Source organism: Aquarana catesbeiana, linkage group LG13 (genome assembly GCF_042186555.1).
Source record: "Aquarana catesbeiana isolate 2022-GZ linkage group LG13, ASM4218655v1, whole genome shotgun sequence".
Taxonomy (NCBI): Eukaryota; Metazoa; Chordata; class Amphibia; order Anura; family Ranidae; genus Aquarana; species Aquarana catesbeiana.
This window is the reverse complement of record NC_133336.1, coordinates 39,373,712-39,391,450: the sequence shown is the minus strand read 5'-3', so window position 1 is coordinate 39,391,450 and position 17,739 is coordinate 39,373,712. Positions and strand designations below refer to the sequence as shown.

The 17,739-nt window shown below is 45.0% G+C and overlaps 1 protein-coding gene across 1 annotated transcript in view; it reads right to left on the bottom strand.

Annotated features, from left to right (window-relative positions):
- Positions 1 to 496: 496 nt before the first annotated feature.
- The window catches only part of LRR1 (leucine rich repeat protein 1), a 28,837-nt gene continuing 11,594 nt past the window's right edge, over positions 497 to 17,739 (bottom strand). Inside the window, exons 3-4 of the mRNA XM_073610401.1 lie at positions 14,802 to 15,525; positions 497 to 2,263 (exon numbers count right to left, since the gene is read on the bottom strand). Coding sequence (XP_073466502.1) covers positions 2,008 to 2,263; positions 14,802 to 15,525 — 980 coding nt within the window. The 3' untranslated portion in view covers positions 497 to 2,007. The remainder of the gene's footprint in view (positions 2,264 to 14,801; positions 15,526 to 17,739) is intronic.

Sequence of the window (17,739 nt, the reverse complement as noted above, 5' to 3'; positions counted from 1 at the left end):
CCCACCTTACTCACCTCAAACCGCATTTACAACAGATTACCAACTCCCACCTACATTGCCCCTTGCTCAATGCACATCTCTCCCACTCACCTCACGCTCTAGTCACAGCACATTCCTCCCACTTACCTTACCACCTCTCTTCCACCCATGTAACCCCCCTTATTCTCAGCACCTCTCTTCCATCCATGTAACCCCCTTCATTCTCAGCACCTCTCTTCCACCCATGTAGGCCCCCCCCCCCCCCCATGTAACCCCCCCCTCATTCTCAGCACCTCTCTTCCACATGTAAATCCCCCCCCCCCCCCCCTCATTCTCAGCACCTCTCTTCCACCCATGTAACCCCCCCCTCATTCTCAGCACCTCTCTCTTCCACATGTAACCCCCCCCCCTTCATTCTCAGCACCTCTCTTCCACCCATGTAGCCCCCCCCCCTTATTCTCAGCACCTCTCCTCCACCCATGTAACCCCCCCTCATTCTCAGCACCTCTCTTCCACATGTAAACCCCCCCCCCCTCATTCTCAGCACCTCTCTTCCACCCATGTACCCCCCTTCCCTTACCCTGCATGGACGTTTCATTCCTCTTTACATAACTCATGCAGACCGTCAAGAGTGAGTGGGGTTGGGACACTGCTGTGCTGGGAGGGGGCAGCAGGGGTGATTGAACAGCTGCAGCTACAGTTTTTGTTATCAAAAAGCAAATTTTTATTCTATATGAATAAAATCCAACCTATAGCAACGTTATAATGAGAGGTATGCCGCTGCTTCAGATGGGCCTGCCGCCATAATCCTCCCCCACCTTCCCTACACTTAGGTGCTAATTCAGCTCGCCTGTCTGTATGCAATGAAAAATCCAAGATATCCAGACAGGGAAAAAGTCTACGCGTTTCATGCTGAGTGCTTACTCCAAGTAAAGACTGATGTTTTTCTCTGCATGCAGCTGTCCAGATCTCCTGGATCTTTCACTATAGCAGTGTTATACAGCCCGTGTCACTTTTGAAGAAGAGCTACACCTGCCTGTATATCTGGGGAAGATTATAAATGAAAGGCATTTAAAATAACAGGAATATACTGAATAAAATCACTATGTATGTTACATTTATCCGAACACATTTGTTTTATGCCATTTTAATGCACTCTGTTGCAGGTTAGCCAGTTTCCGTCTGACGTTGGCAGTGCAGGTTAGACAGTAAAAACAGAAAATGTAATGAGTGTCTATGGGAACTAGACAGGTTTTCTTTCACAAACATACATGGGACCACCCAGCAATGGCCAGCAGAACATTACCTCTGTATTAACGAACACTCCAAAACATGTCACTACTTTGCCTTGCTGATCATTTATTTTCTTGAGGTCAGGAAACTGAAAATTTGCTTCATGTTGCCCAATTCCATGCATATTTTTAACTATTATCAATAAAATAGACTCAAGGCCTTGTTCAGTAAAATGACAGAAGATAGGCCAATGCATGCTCTTGCTATGAAGTTCAGTTGGCTCACCTCAACAAGATGGGAGCTACTTGCGCTTTTACCAAGGCACAAGGAGCGTCAATGCTAAATGAAAAGATTGGTCAAGAAAGGCTTGCACAGGTTGGGGAAACCTTGATGCCAGAGGATTGTTCGGTTTGCTGGCCATTGGATACCTGGCAACCAACCTGATGTCAGAAGGTACCCCATTATCTCCAAGGGGCAAATTGGCTCCTTGCTGGTATGGTAACAGCCTTCTTGGGAGTTTTCATTTAGAGGTAGGTTTACCTTGGCTCCATAGCAGTTCTGAAACAGAAAATGCAGACTGGAAGCCACTTTAGGCTGTGTGTTAGGACCCAGAGGCATCCCTAAGGTATAAGGCACTCCTACATTATGAAGACAAAGAGGTCTAACCAGAGGTAGCCTGGGGGGGGGGGGGCGCACAATGCTCCTTCCTGCTGCAAAACTAGAAGCCACAGCAAGTCCAGCCAATGGGGGTCGGCATTTCTGAAAACCTTCAACATGCTACACATTGCCTTTGCTTTACATCCTAATGCTCTGTAAATATTTATCCAGAAAGAGAGAATAACAGGTGAGAGAACAAAAATAACAGACAATGGGGGCTTCAGTGCCCCCCATGGAGTCCACCAGGACCACTGACTGAGACACCTGATGTAGATTAACCGACACAATCGTCTGGATGAAGGAGCTCAGACATGGTCCTCCACAGTCACATGTTTTAGCCATGGATAGATCTCGGCACAGGTGACTGGGAATGAGTTGCGGTCCGTATGGGATTCTGCAAACGAAAAGAAAAATAATTATCTTATTAATCTTAATGACTACATCTACAACTCATGATACATTAGTGTGATGGTCTGTGAGAAGAATGCTTCTTATACTTGTGGTCATGAGGAAGAATTACCCCTTTACAGAGAGCTAAAAAGATCAATGGTGTCAGTGGGAACTTATCCTACAGGCAGGATATGCTCATAGCCCAAGGAACCTCAGGTGGAACCCTAATTGAGAAACCCTGTATGAGGCCCGGTTTATACCGGTGTGACAATCGCCTTCAGACTTTGAGAGCACATCGCATTACATGTAAAAATCAATGTTTTCCTATGAGAGCCTTCTTAACTGGTCCAACTTTGGAAAAGGTTCCTGCACTACTTTGGTCCGACTTCTGTCCAATTTCAGCCCATAGAATTGAATGGAAGTTGCCTCCAAGTCAAATCCTCATCTTAAATTGATGTGATTTGAAATGGACCTTACAGGAAGAAAGTTAAAATTAAAATTAAAAACCTGCATATTAAAAAATAATTGTATATAAAAATATACATTAAAAAATAAAAAAATAAAAATTTAATTTTTGATTTTGGTTTCAGCCAAGTGCATCCTGAATTTGTGGTACCAAATTTTTCATTTTGGTGCACCTCTATTGAAGGACTTGGACTAGCAGATTTAGAAGGACTTGACTAACACATTAAAGCTGAACTCCAGCTAACACATTGTAAGTAGTTGCAAGAGTTCTCTTTTCCTTTAGGGATAAAAGTTTTACATTAATGAAAAAAAGCTGGTCACTGTAAGCATCCATCAGTGGTAAATGGTTTGTCTCAACCTTCTAACTCAGTGGTCTCAAAACTGTGGCACAGGGGTCAGATGTGGCCCTTTGCTTGCTTTTATCTGAACTTTGGTGCACAGTTTTATTCACCGACACCAATGATGGGGCACAATTCTTCCCAATGATGGGGCACAATTCTTCCCAATGACACCAATGAAGGGGGCACAATTCTTCCCAATGACACCAATGATGGGGCACAATTCTTCCCAATGACACCAATGATGGGGCACAATTCTTCCCAATGACACCAATGATGGGGCACAATTCTTCCCAATGACACCAATGATGGGGCACAATTCTTCCCAATGACACCAATGATGAGGCACAATTCTTCCCAATGACACCAATGATGGGGCACATCACCTCCTAATGACACCAAGGATGGGGCACAATTCCTCACAATGACCCCAACAATGGGGCACAATTCCTTCCAATGGCACCAATGATGATCAACTCCTGGTGGTTACAGTCCGGTCCCTTTAAAGTCTGAAGAACAGTGAACTAACCTTTAGTTTAGAAAGTTTGGAAACCTCTGGTCTGAAAGTTTATCTGGACAGCTTGGTCTGTTCATGCAAGTTGAATAAAAAAAAAGCATAAAGAAAGACGAATGCAGCCACCACAGCTAAGAACTCGTCAGCTGCAATGTAATTTTTGTTTTGTTTTTGGGTTTAATACGGCTTGAACTTCCTGATCTGATTAATGAATTGACTTATTGTTCTAAGTATACTCACAACCAGCTTAACTTGTATATTGGCCTCAGTTACATTTGACACTACGGGGAAGCACAGAACAGTCAATGTTTTGTTTAGTTTCCTTAGAAAAATCCTACAAGACAATTGATCTCTGAATGATAGTTAAAAAACAAAAAAAAAAACAACAAACAAACACACACACACACACACACCAACAAGCTAGGAATGTGGACCAGTCAGCCTATTGCAAGAGAACTGTATAAAAATAAATAAATAAAAAACAAAAAAACACACACACACACACACACACACACACACACACACACACACACCGCATGAAATCTGTTCACACTCGAAACTGACAACACAAGCACACAAATATTGAAAATTGCACTTGTGCCGGGTGCCCACACTATGGTACTTCCAGGGTTTAGAAAGAAAAGAAAAAAGTGAGCACGTCTCAGTAGCACTGAGAAGAGATGAGAAAAGTCTTCATACGGTCCTATAGAACATATAGTCCTATATAAGGATGCACGGATGCCATTTTTTGTTTTTACGAGTACCAATACCTTCATTTTTTTTTTTTTACTACTCGCCGATACCAATTACCGATACCTACTGCAACGGTTTTGTTTACACTTCAGCTGTCAGCAATGGTACAGAGCATTGAAGTTATTTACAATTGGAATAATTTTTTTATTTTAAATTGTGCACTTTTTTCAATGTGAAACGTAAATATATGTTAAAAGGTGAAAAAATATAAGCGACCAAAGCAAACAATTTTTTAAATAAAAAAAAAAAAAAATGTTCACATCTTGGCGTATGGGGGTGACAATTGCGGTAAAATTGCTCAAATAGAATGGTGGGACGCCCGTCGCCCAAAAGAATCTCATGTACTTCTTTTGGGCGATAAGTGTCGCCCGACGAATCGCGTGAAAATCGCGAAGCGTTTGGGGTGCTATTGAAAAACGGACAGGCAATGCACGGGCTTCCCGCTATTGCGAATCATGAATAAGGAGTTAATTATGGCCAATTAGAGTAAATTAAGAGTTAAGGTTTTTTTTTTTTTACTTGACCAGTTGCTTTAAACAGACTTCATCACTTAATCCCTTTGATCTGTTAGTGTCGGTTCACACAGGGGTGACCCGTCAGGCGACTTAGCCACCTCACGCTCCATGCATTGCAATGGAACTGTTCTAATAGGAACAACTCAAGTCGTTTCGACTTAGGAAAAGGTTCTGTACTACTTTGGGGCGACTTTGGAGCAGCTTGCATTGACTTCTAAACAGAAGTCATTTTGCAAGCCGTGCAGTACGGGGCGGCTTCGGAGTTGGACAACTTTGAAGCCGCCCCTGTGTGAACGGGCACTAAATGTAAAAAAATGAAAAAAAAATGTTCTTTTTATCTGTTTTAGTGGCTGAGCGATGTTGTTGATAAACATTGCCCGGCTGCTTTTTTTTTTTTTTGACAGCGCTAATTGCCAGGACTTAGTTGACATGTCAATGGGGTTCCCCTGTTGACCGCTGAATGAGTCCCCACTTCTTAACCGATAATTGCCGGCTTTTTTTCCCCCTGATTTCAGCGGTCAGTGGGGGAATCCTGCTGACAGCTGAAAGAACCGAGCCCGAAAGTATCTGTTTCAGGTATTGGAGCATTTGCACAAGTACAGATACTCTGGCAAATGCTTAGCACCTGCACCGATACCGGTATCGGTGCAACCCTAGTCCTTTATGTTCTACAGGCCACAGATTAAAACCAACGGTGTAAAGATACAAGTAGAAAGTGGAAGCGGCTGATGAGCCGGCTACAGAAACATTTCTTGTTGGCCGTAGAAATTTGTCCCAATACAGATCATTTCTTTACAGTGTTAGATAGAATAGGTTTAGAATGGGGGTGGGGGTAGGTTTAGTTTGCTTGTAACTGAACTTCCACTTTTAAAAATACATCTAAACCCCTACACAAAACTGGAGTTAGACTTACCAGTAACTCCATTTCCAGGACAGCCCATGAGCGATACCTCCTCCAACAGGAACCTCATCACCAAATACACTTTAAAAAAAAAAAGGAAGTCTCTCTGCTGAACTAGTCCGTTTTAAACAAGAAATCGAAGGATAAAATCCAAAAAGCATATACAAAAAAACAAACCCAACATAAGGGCGGGAATCCGCCTGTCCTAGAAAGTCCAAATCCGGTTTTCCCAAGTCATCTTCGAGGACAGCCCATGAGAGGATTAGCAAGAATTTACTAGATTAGGGAGGGTCATTAAAGTCCAAAGACCTTTACCACCCCCGGGATTACCATAAATATAGATCTGGTGGACCCAGTTATCTTATTCTCAAAGACTAGCCACAACAGACCCTACATGGAATGACTACGTCTGAGCTATGATGGAGATATAAAAACTAGGGGTCAACCGATTATCAGTGCAGCCGATATTCACATTTTTTCAAAGAATTGTTAAAAAGTAGAAAAAATAATAAAAAAAAAAAAAAAAAAAAAAAAGCTTACCGATATTACCGCAGCTGCATGCATCACCCAGTTACCGTTCTTTAGAGCAGACGGTCACCTTTCTTGTAACAACCGATGCGGCTAAGCAGCCGCTCGGCCATTATCACAAGTAGTGGGAGGGTACGTCGCCCACCCCCCGCTCAGCCGAGTCTCCCATCCCACCAGGAGGCCCGATCGACCAGCCGGAACATCCACTGGCTGCCCAGAGACCCGAACAAAGACGATTGCTTTGTTTGGGTCTTGGATCTAGTAACCCAGAAACTGTCATGACATCACTTCTGGATTACTTTCATCCTAAAAAGGAGCCAGTTTAAAAAAAATAGAAAGTATTAAAAAAGCTGAGTTAGACTTACCGGTAACTCCTTTTCTGAGAGTCTTCCAGGACAGCCCATGAGACCTTGGGCTCCTCCTACCAGGACAGGAAACACGTCACCCCCACCAGATAAAAGGGCGGTCCTCCAGGCCCATGTCAGTATTCTCAAGAACCGTAGGACCCTGCAAAACATATGCATAATACACATAACTTCAGACAATACCGGGTGGGAATCCGGCTGTCCTGGAAGACTCTCAGAAAAGGAGTTACCGGTAAGTCTAACTCAGCTTTTCTCCAAGCGTCTTCCAGGACAGCCCATGAGACGATGAGCCATAACTTACCAGTCTAGGGAGGGACAACTGCCTGAAGGACCTTACGACCAAACGCCTGCTCCTGAGCTGATAGGAGATCCAGGCGATAATGTTTAATGAAGGTCGAGTAACTGGACCAAGTGGCAGCCCTGCAAATTTGTTCCGGTGAGGCACCAGCCCTCTCAGCCCAAGACGTAGACAAGGCTCTAGTTGAGTGCGCAGTAACAAAAGGTGTAGGGACCTCCCTAATTTTGTAAGCTTCCAAGATGGCTTGCTTTATCCATCTAGCCAATGTGGCTTTAGATGCACTATTCCCCTTGTGAACTCCAGAAAAGGACAAACAAGGCATCAGTTTTCCTAAAGGTCTTCGTGACCTCAAGATAGACTAAGAGAATCCTTCTTACATCTAGAAAACTAAATTTTCTTTCTAAGTCGCCCTGTGGCGAACTACAAAAGGTTGGCAATACAATGTTTTGAGATCGGTGGAATGTACTTGCCACCTTGGGCAAAAAACCTGGATCGGTTCGTAACACAACTCGATCCTCAAAAATCGTGAGGAAGGGCTCCCTAACTGATAGGGCCTGCAACTCACTTACCCTACGAGCTGAGGTAACCGCTATAAGGAACACAGTTTTTAATGTAAGTAACTTAACTGACATACTTTCCAGAGGTTCAAACGGAAATTCTACCAGAGTTTGAAGTACTAGGGACAGATCCCACGGACAACTTCTCACTACTACTGGTCTGGCCCTAGAGACAGATTTGAAAAATCTGGCTATAGTGGGATTTTCCAGGAGAGAAAACTGGAGGAACACACTAATAGCTGCTGCCTGTACCTTTAAGGTACTAACAGAAAGACCTTTCTCGACACCCTCTTGGAAAAATTCCAAAATAGACGGAATATCATGAGTTAATCTATCATTTTCAGATAACCATGAGTTAAACCTTTTCCAAACTTTGGAATATATGGCTCTAGTAACTGGCTTCCTGCAATTAACGAGAGTCCTGACTACTTTGTCAGAGAACCCTTGGGCGCTCAGTATCTTTTCTTCAGATACCAGGCCGTCAAGTTTAAGGAAACCACCTGAGGGTGTGATACTGGACCCTGCAATAATAGGTCTTCCCTTTTCGGAAGACTCCACGGAGGCTCTGAAACCAGAGACTGTAGCAGGGAAAACCATGGCCTCTTGGGCCAAAACGGGGCAATTAGAATCAGATCTGTCTCTTCCAGCCGAAACTTCCGGAGGACTTCTGGAATCAGCCTGATTGGCGGAAAGGCATAACATAGGCCTGGAGGCCACGGGTTCGCCAGAGCATCGATCCCCAAGGCTTGGTCTGCCGGGTTCATGGAAAAGAATATCTCCATCTTGCGGTTGTTTCGGTTTGCGAACAAATCCGCTACCGGATAACCCCATCTCTTGGTGAGGTCTGCAAAGACTTTGGGATGAAGGGACCAGTTGTCTCGGTCTATCCTGTGACGGCTGAGATAATCTGCCAGGCAATTGTTTTTCCCCTTCAGGTGTACAACAGAAATGGAGGCTAGATTCCCCTCTGCCCATGAAAGGATCTCCTGGGCAATGGACTGAAGCCTCCGGCTTCTCGTGCCTCCCTGCTTGTTGATATACGCGACTGTCGCTATATTGTCTGACAGGATTTGGAGGTTGTGACCCCTGATCTCCATCTGAAAAGACTGGAGGGCTCTCTGGACTGCAAGCAGCTCTCTTTGATTGGATGAGGCCCTTGCCTCCTCTGGGGACCACTCTCCTTGTGCTACTGCATTGCTGAGGTGGGCCCCCCATCCCCAGGAACTTGCATCCGTGGTAATCCTTCGGGAAATGGGAAAGGACCATGGAAGACCTCCTGCTAGGTGCTGACCAGCTCTCCACCACCACAGGCTTCTTTTTATCCTGTCGGGAAGCCAGATCCTTGACTCCAGGGACCTTACGTCCCCGTCCCAGTTTCTTAAAAGAAACCTTTGTAACGGACGCTGACGGAGTCTCGTCCATGGTACTGCGGGAAAACATGAGGTCATAAGACCCACTGCCCTCGACACCTGTCTCAGAGAGACCGACTGGTTGGTCTGCAATGTTGACATAGTCTGGAACACTTTGGTAATCTTCTCCTGAGGAAGAAAAACTCTTTGGTTCACGGAGCAAAAATCGTAACCCAGATAAGTTACTTTCTGGGCCGGAATCAAGGACGATTTTTCTTTGTTTATTAGCCAGCCTAGGGACTGTAAGAAGTCCTGTACAGCCTGGAGATCTTCCAACAGCCTTTGGTATGATTTTGCCACTATCAGGAGGTCGTCTAAGTAAGGGATAACCGTTATTGCCTTTAATCTTAGAGGAGCCAGCACTTCCCCCAACACCTTCGTAAAGATGCGTGGGGCTGAGGAAAGACCGAAGGGGAGGGCCTGAAATTGAAAATGTCGGGTCCCCATACCCGTCTTCACTGCCAATCTCAAAAACTTTTGGAAGGCTGGATGGATAGGGATGTGAAGATAAGCATCCCTTAAGTCCAACGTGGCCATAAAGCAGTTTGGGTATAGTAGGTTTTTGATTGTAAAAACCGTCTCCATACGGAAATGCTTGTATCTGATGGACTTGTTTAAGGTCCGGAGATTCAGGATAAGTCGAAACTTTCCTGCTGGCTTTCTGACCACAAATACATGGGAATAGAATCCCTTGCCCCACTCCGATCGAGGAACAGGAATGAGGACTTTTTGATCTAATAAGTCCCCGATCTGGAGACCCAGAGCCCTTGCTTTCTCCCGATCTTGTGGAGGAAATGTGACCAACAAACGTTCTGGTGGTTGGTGAACAAACTCCAGCCTGTACCTGTTGGTCACTAGGTCCAGGACGAAGGGACTCAGAGTGACTGCTGCCCACTGTGGGATGAAGGCCCTCAATCTCCCTCCCACCGGGGAACACAAGTCACTGCGGCTTGGCGGGCTGTTAAGGAGGGTTAAATAGCACTCCCCCTTTGCCTCTGCCTTTGTGCCCAGTCCAATGCTTTTTCGGCCTGCTGTCCTTTTCTCTAGGACTCTGTTGCCTGTTTTGGCCATGAAAAAATTTTCTGGCTGTCTGAACTCTTTTTCTCTGGAAACGCCTTTTTCTTATCAGCTGTGCGTTCCAGTGCCTCCTGTAGACCTGGGCCAAATAAATGATCGCCAGTTAAAGGAAGGCCACAAAGGCGCAACTTGGAGGCCGAGTCCCCTGACCAGGTCTTAAGCCAAAGGCTTCTCCTGGCCGAGTTCACTGGAGCCGAAGTCCTGGCTGACATTCTTACCGACTCAGCGGAAGAATCTGCCAAAAAACCCACTGCCTGAAATAGGAGAGGAAAAGACTTTAAAATTTGCTCTCTGGAGGTACCTGCTGACAGATGTGACTGAATCTGAGTCAACCAAACCTCCAGATTTCTGGCCACACAAGTGGAAGCCAAAGCTGGTTTCAGGTTTCCAACTGCTGAGTCCCAGGCTCTGTGGAGAAGGATATCCCCCCTCTTGTCCATCGGATCCTTAAGCGTACCCATATCATCAAACGCCAGGTCCGAGTTTTTTGAAACCTTTGAAAGAGGTGCGTCTAACTTGGGATTCTTATTCCATGGCTGCGCAGTGTCCTCATCAAAAGGAAACCTCCTTTTTAGGTTACTGGAGAAGAATGGTTTTCTCTCAGGATTATCCCATTCCAGTTTAATAGTATCAACCAAAGAACTATGAACTGGAAACACTCTTGATTTTCTCTTATGTAATCCTTTATACATAAGATCATGTTTGGATAACTGAACCTCTTCCTCTTTTAATTCAAGGGTAGTATAGATAGCCTTTAATAAGTCATCTACATCCTCCACAGATAACTTAAATCTTGAGCCTCGAGTGGATTCTCTATCTCTGGGCTCTATATGTGACCCTGATTCTTCCAGAGAAGAACGGGTAGATCTGACCTCAGCCTCAGAGTCTTCACTCTCTGCCTGCTGCGGAGTGCTTACTGACGCCTTCAGTGAAGACGGACTCTCTGCTGGAGTCTGGAGCTTGTCAATAAGCGTTCTAAAGGAACTGAAGGTGGACGCAAGCTCATCCCTAACAGAAGTAAGCATCTTCTGGCAAGAGGCAACCGGGTCATCCTTTACTAGGCCTTCTATACAGGTGCGACAAACTGCTTTGCTCCATGAGGAGCTCAATTTGTTTGCGCAAACCGCACATTTCCTTTTAAGTGGCTGCGCTTGGGCCTTGTCCTGAGTCCTGGTCTGCAAGACAAAATAAATGACCCACAATGTAATTAAAGCCACACAATCACTCCGTAACACCACGTGCAGGAGGGAGGAAATGTGTCCCCTTACACCCACTACTACAGAGGGGGGAGGGGGAGGGAACACTCACAGGGATAGTAAGGTGGTGACAGAACACCCCAGGCTTACCTGTGAGGTGCTGGTGTTGGGAACTGCATCCGCTGCCTGTGCAGGTACTGCAGGAGGATCCATTCTGCCCCTCTTGGTCATCCACAGCCTGGCTGCTTAACACCAAGAAACACCAGCAGCCAGCGTTCTCTGTTCGCGCCGTTTATGAAGACTGGAACCTCGTCTCCGGCGCCCGATGATGATGTCATATGCCCCGGAAGTAACCCTCTCCAGGCACTTCCTGTGGGCCAGCTTGGAGCGCAATAGCTCCGCCCCCTCGAACGCTGCGGCTTCCTCCATTCCTTGCTCAGATCAGCCAGGCTGTCGGCAGGGAAGGACAACCGAAGCTCAGCTGAGCTAGAGTGCAATGCACTGCGCTAGGGGCACGACCTCACACCGGTCCTGGCCCTCTCCAGGCACTGAGGACAGAGAACAGCACAGCCAACCTCCCCAGCGGTGTGCTGCTTCTGGCAGAGGAAGAGGTAAGTGATATGCCCCAGAAAAAAGCCATACAAAGCCCCTGCTTATAAGGCCCATGGGAGCAGGTTCCATGAACATGTTACCCCCCGTCCGGAGGAAACACAAATAACTGACATGGGCCTGGAGGACCGCCCTTTTATCTGGTGGGGGTGACGTGTTTCCTGTCCTGGTAGGAGGAGCCCAAGGTCTCATGGGCTGTCCTGGAAGACGCTTGGAGAAAATGCAGATAGCTTTGAATACTTTTAAGTGCAGTGTAAAATAAAAATCTACAGAATATCGGCTATCCGACTTGAAAGGCAGCCGAAAAACAGATATCGGTCGACCCCTAATGAAAACACCACCCTACATAGAATACAAGCATATAAGGATCTGCTACCCTACTGCGCAACCCCCACCAAAAAATGCCTGGACTGGGAACCCAAACTGCCTTGCGCTACCTCCTTTCTGTACTGAAGAGCGGTCTTGGAGGGCCATCTTGCAGAAAAAAAAAAAATTCTACTAGCTGCTCCCAGGGGAGCCAGGTAGGTAAAGATGTGGGTGGAAGAAAAAGAAAACCAGAGAAACAGACATCCCTCACCCAGGTGAGGCATCTCCTCCATCCGGAGGGAACAAAAACTGACCAGTTCAGCAGAGGGACTTCCCTTTAAAAGTGTATTTGGTGATGCGTTTCTTGTTCCTGTTGGAGTTGGTGTCTCTCATGGGCTGTCCTGGAAGACAACTTGGGAAAATACAATACATTGCAGCTTACCAGTCTGTAGATGTGCTGGCTGCATTAGTTTCATTTTTGTCTTTAACTGGTGATCCTGCCAGTAACATAATTCCTGCCTCTGGGGGGGGGGGCACTCAATCACTGTAACGAATCTATGGAGAAACCCTGGGGTGCAAACATCTAATACCTTCTCCTCATCTCCATTACATAGGGACAGGTACTTTGTACTTCTTAGAAGATAGCTGGTAAAGTGGATAATGTAACTTAAGATTTCAGTTCAGGATATAGGAAGTTAGATGGATTCGGGAACTTTGAAAGAGTTAAAGTGGTTCTAAAGTCAGAAGGTTTTATTTATCTTAACCGGTTCCTGACCATGTCACGCAGATATACTGGCAATGGCTCTCCTAGGCAAAATCCCGTACGGGTACATCCTACCCTTTTTCGGCCACCAAAAAAGTAAAAAATATTGTTTTTTTTTTTAAATTGTGGCTTTTTTTTTTTTTGTTTATAGGGCAAAAAATAAAAACCGAAGAGGTGATCAAATACCACCAAAAGAAAGCTCTATTTGTGGGAAAAAAGGACGCAAATTTTGTTTGGTTACAGTGTTGAACGACTGCACAATTTTCAGTTAAAGTGACGCAGTGCCAAATTTTAAAAAGTGCTCTGATCAGGAAGGGGGTAAAATCTTCCATGGCTGAAGAGGTTAATGCATTCTATGCAACAGCCCCATTAACACTTACCTGAGCCCTGTCTCGATCCAGCGATGTTGCACAAGATTCTCGGCTGCCCTGGACTCTCCCTCCTCATTGGCTGAGGAGAGAGAGAGGGGGCGGAGCTGAGCTGCAGCTCTGTGTCTGAGTGGATGCACAGAGCAGTGGCTCAGGTTCCCCCATCTACACACGTAGAATGCCACCAAACTTTGGTACTTAACCACTTCAATACCGGGCACTTTCACCCCCCTCCTTCCTAGACCAATTTTCACGCCGTCACACTTTTGCGCGGTCAACACTCTACCCATATGACATTTTTATCATTTTTTTTTTCCACACAAATAGAGCTTTCTTTTGGTGGTATTTAAATCACTGCTGGGGTTTTTATTTTTTACACTACAAATAAAAATAGACCGAAAATGTTCAAAAAAAAAATGAATTTTTCTTAGCAAATAAGAAATTTGTCTTGATAAATTTTTACCAAAAACGCTGCTACATTTCTTTGGTAAAAAAAAAAAACAAATCAGTATTTGGTGTTGGCAGTGATGGGGGACAGACAGATGTTTTATGGGGATACTAACATGTATGGGGACAGGGGTATCAGTGGTGCTTGGTGTACTGTTTGTGGGGTGATCTGTAACAGCTCTCTGTGTAAAATCAGCCGCACACAGAGAGCAGTCACAGAACTGCAGATTCCCCCTCACTGAGCTCGGCGGGGAGAACTGTCACAGTTTACATTGTGATGGCTGTGTCCAATCACAGGGGATCGGGAGGGCCAATCCCAGCGCCCATTTTCCGATCTCTGTTTAGCTGAGATCAGATCTGAGAGCTGAGATCTGAGCTCAGCTCTGCTCAGATCATAATTATCACAGGATCGGGCCGCAGCGCAGCCCACGCACTTGTTCTGAGGGACGTTTCTGATCATCCACTCAGAACGAGTAAAGGATCACCCAGCCGTTTATGTGCTGTGGCCGGGTGGAAGGAGGGCAAAAATCTCTATTGCGACGCTTTAAAATTTTTTATAGGTTACCTGTGTAGAGTTACATAGGAGGTCCTGAGATAGAATTGTTGCTCACGCACTAACGTTCACGGCGATACCTCATGTGTGGTTTGATTGCGTTTATATATATATGGGTGCAGCGTACACATGCGGGGATGGGGGCACTTTCAATTTTTTTTTTTTTTTTTTTTTAAATGGTTTATTTTTACTTTCCCTTTAAAAAGAAAAAAGGTCATCACTTTTATTCTTATTACAAGGAATGTAAACATCCCTTGAAATAGGGTATTACAGACCCTCTTTACAGAGATCTCAGCCTTTCCAGGTAGAAAAAATAAAAAATAAAAAACGGTGTTTATATCTGCCTAGGCCGGATAGAATGCATTACGATAAGAAAACCTTCTGCTTTTACAATCACTAACTATGGAAGGGGAAAAAATGCAGGTCCCTTGCTCTGCTAGACATCTGTGACATGTGGCAAACTGTTTAAATTTCAAGACTGGATGGACAGAAAAACCCTTTTGCAGGTAGAACAGCCCTCATATGTATCTGTGTATTTAGACATTTGCCTGGAGTTCAGCATGTAATGGAAAACTCTTACCTGTAATTAATAGTTGCTCTTGATGTCGTTTCCAAAAGACTTAGAGGGACTTTCAGCTGAATGTCAGGAACCATTGGAGTTGCTCTTACCAATGGATTGCCAAACAGGTCCAGTTTCTCAAGCGACAGCATTCTGAAGCTGTTGGGGAGATGAGGCAGCTTGTTTTTGGTGGCCGAGAGGAAGCGTAGTTTAGACAGCTTTCCTATGCCAAAAGGCAGCTGGATAAGTTCATTGCCATCAACCTTCAGACTTACAAGTTCTCGGAGATTACAGAATTGAACTGGGAGCGCTTTTAATTTATTCTCACTGAGATCCAAAGCCTTCAGAGAATTTCGGAGGGTGGAATGACACAGCTCCACCTCGAAGGTCTCTAGAAAATTGTTGTGGAGAGTTAATTCCTGGAGACACACAAGGTCGCCGATGGTCTTGGGCAGTTTCTTAATGTGGTTGTTGCTTAGGTCAAGTTTCTGAAGCCTCTTCAAGCACAACATCCTCATGTCAACCCGAACCAGCTTGCAGAAAGAGACCTGAAGATGCTCCAAAGAATAGGGGAAGTTCTTTGTGAGCGGATAATCTTTCTTGCAGGTAATTATCAACTTAGCGCGGGGTTTTTCGATTTCCGAGGTCTTGGCAGGAATCAGACGGGACAACGGCACTGGGTTTGCATCCGTGCCTTTATGTGCCAAGCCCACAGCGGAAAGAAAGTTCTTTAGATTGCAGACATCTGCCTGAAAAAAAAAAGGACATAAAAAACGGAATAAATAAAAAAGGCGAGGAAATGCATATTCATCACAAGGTACATATGAAGGAAAATCTACAGTTAACTGGGATTCAATTGGGATTATCAAAGTATCACCAGCAGTCCACTACAACCCAGCTGATACCAACTCTGAGCCCAAGTGTTTGCTCTACTAGGTTTTGGAAAAGGATAATGTATAAAGAACAAAGCAAAGTGCATTTTTAACCTGGATTGCCTTAGGGCTAGTTCACACCTACTTAATAGTCTGTCACACACGGTTGGCTTCTGCCAGACTGGCATGCTTACACACGTGCCGAATGTCGGCCAGTTTTTTATTGTACCAGCCGATGTCAGTCAGCAATTGGCTCGTATGTACGGGACTTAAGGAGCCGCTTACAGCTGTACACATGCCATTGACCATGATCACTTTTAAAGGGCAGGTTCACCTTTACAAAAAAATCTGTAAGGTGAGCTTACACTGGACCCCCTTCCCCATTCCCAGTCCTGCTGTACCAGTGTCCCACAATCTCCCGCTGTCAGGCACTGGAACGCCGCTTCACCAGACCGGGGATTTAAAACCCTCTTGGCCTTCTCTCCTCTCAAAGCTGACGGGACAGGCTAGACGGATTCTGATTGGTTAGCGCTGTCCATGTGACAGTGCTGACCAATTAGAATTCCTCTTGTCCATACACGCTGAGAGGCATGGATATGGGATTAAGCCATGGGGGGGGGGGGGGGGGGGGGTCCAGTGGTGCAAGTTCACCTTACAGATTTTCTGTAAAAGTTGAACTTACACTTTAAAGAATATGTAAAGCCAGCATTTCATATTCCTGATATATGTCTGCTGTACCATGCACTTGTATGAGAAAGTCTCCTGTTCCCTTTGTATTGCCTCCTTTGTGTGAAATCCCTGGTGTGCCTGCCAGTCCCTCCCTCTGCTTTCCTATTTAAAAAAAAAATAAATAAATATGACCATACTAGGCATTAGAGTACAGCATGACCAGTTTCCTAGCTGTGCTGGAAACTCAGCTTGCTCTCCTATAAGGCTGCTTTCACATTGAGGTGGGCAAGCGTTGACAGTAAAACGCCGCTAGTTTTAGCTGCGCTATTCGGCCACTAGTGGGGTGCTTTTAACCCCCCCGTAGCGGGTGAATAAAAGGTTAAATGCGCCCATGTAGTGGCGCTTCGGCAGCGGCACCCATTCATTTCAATGTGCAGGAGCAGTGTATACACCGCTCCTTCACCGCCCCAAAGACGCTGCTTGCAGGACCTTTTCTAATGTCCTGTCAGCGCATCGCCCCAGTGTGAAAGCACTCTGGATTTCACAATGGGACTGCAGGGGAGGAGTTTTTCAGGTGCCTTACATGCGCTATTTGTAGCCCAAAAGCGCCTGAAAAATGCCACAGTGTGAAAGGGGTCTATTGGTCAGATACACCCTCCCCCCCCCCCCCCCCCCCCCCCTTCTTCCCAGAGAATGGCTGTGCAGGAAGAGTGTGCTGCTGTTTCTCCACCCCCACCTGTCTAAGCATTTGAGAACAAAACATGTGATCACTACAAAGGGGTAAATACAAATTTTAAAAAAATATATTATTATTAATAATTTTATAGTGTGTGTTTTTTTTTTTTAATCTATGAACAAAATGTTTTGCCTTTCATTTCAATTTTTTTGGTACAATAACGTTTATTGAATTAGCAGCAACAAAAACTGGTTACCCACGCAAATTTACCGTGCTTAAGGTGTGTTTTTCATAGTTCATGTGACTCAAACTGCATCAAAAACGTAACACGAGCGCTATTGATGCGTTTTCAATGCATTTCAATAGGGAGGCGAGTTTTTGGGGCGTTGTTTTTTTTAACTGACCAGCGTCATGACATACATAGAATTTAAAGGGATACATTTTTCTTAAACTTTTCATCCGCTAAAAAGGTGACAATAATGGCTGACAATAAATTCAAAGTCATTTAAACTAATTATATTAATTAAAAAGTCGAATATAAACACAATTATAAACAAAAATATATATATTTGTTAAAATTGTCATCGGTTTTTTGGCCAAGTGCATCCTGCATTTTCGGTTTCAGCACCAAAATTTCCATTTGGTGCACCTCTACAAAAAATAAGGACATTGGTTAATACACACAGAACTTAAGAGTTCATTGGGTAAAAGCCCATATTATGACCTTGCGGCACAGTCCATG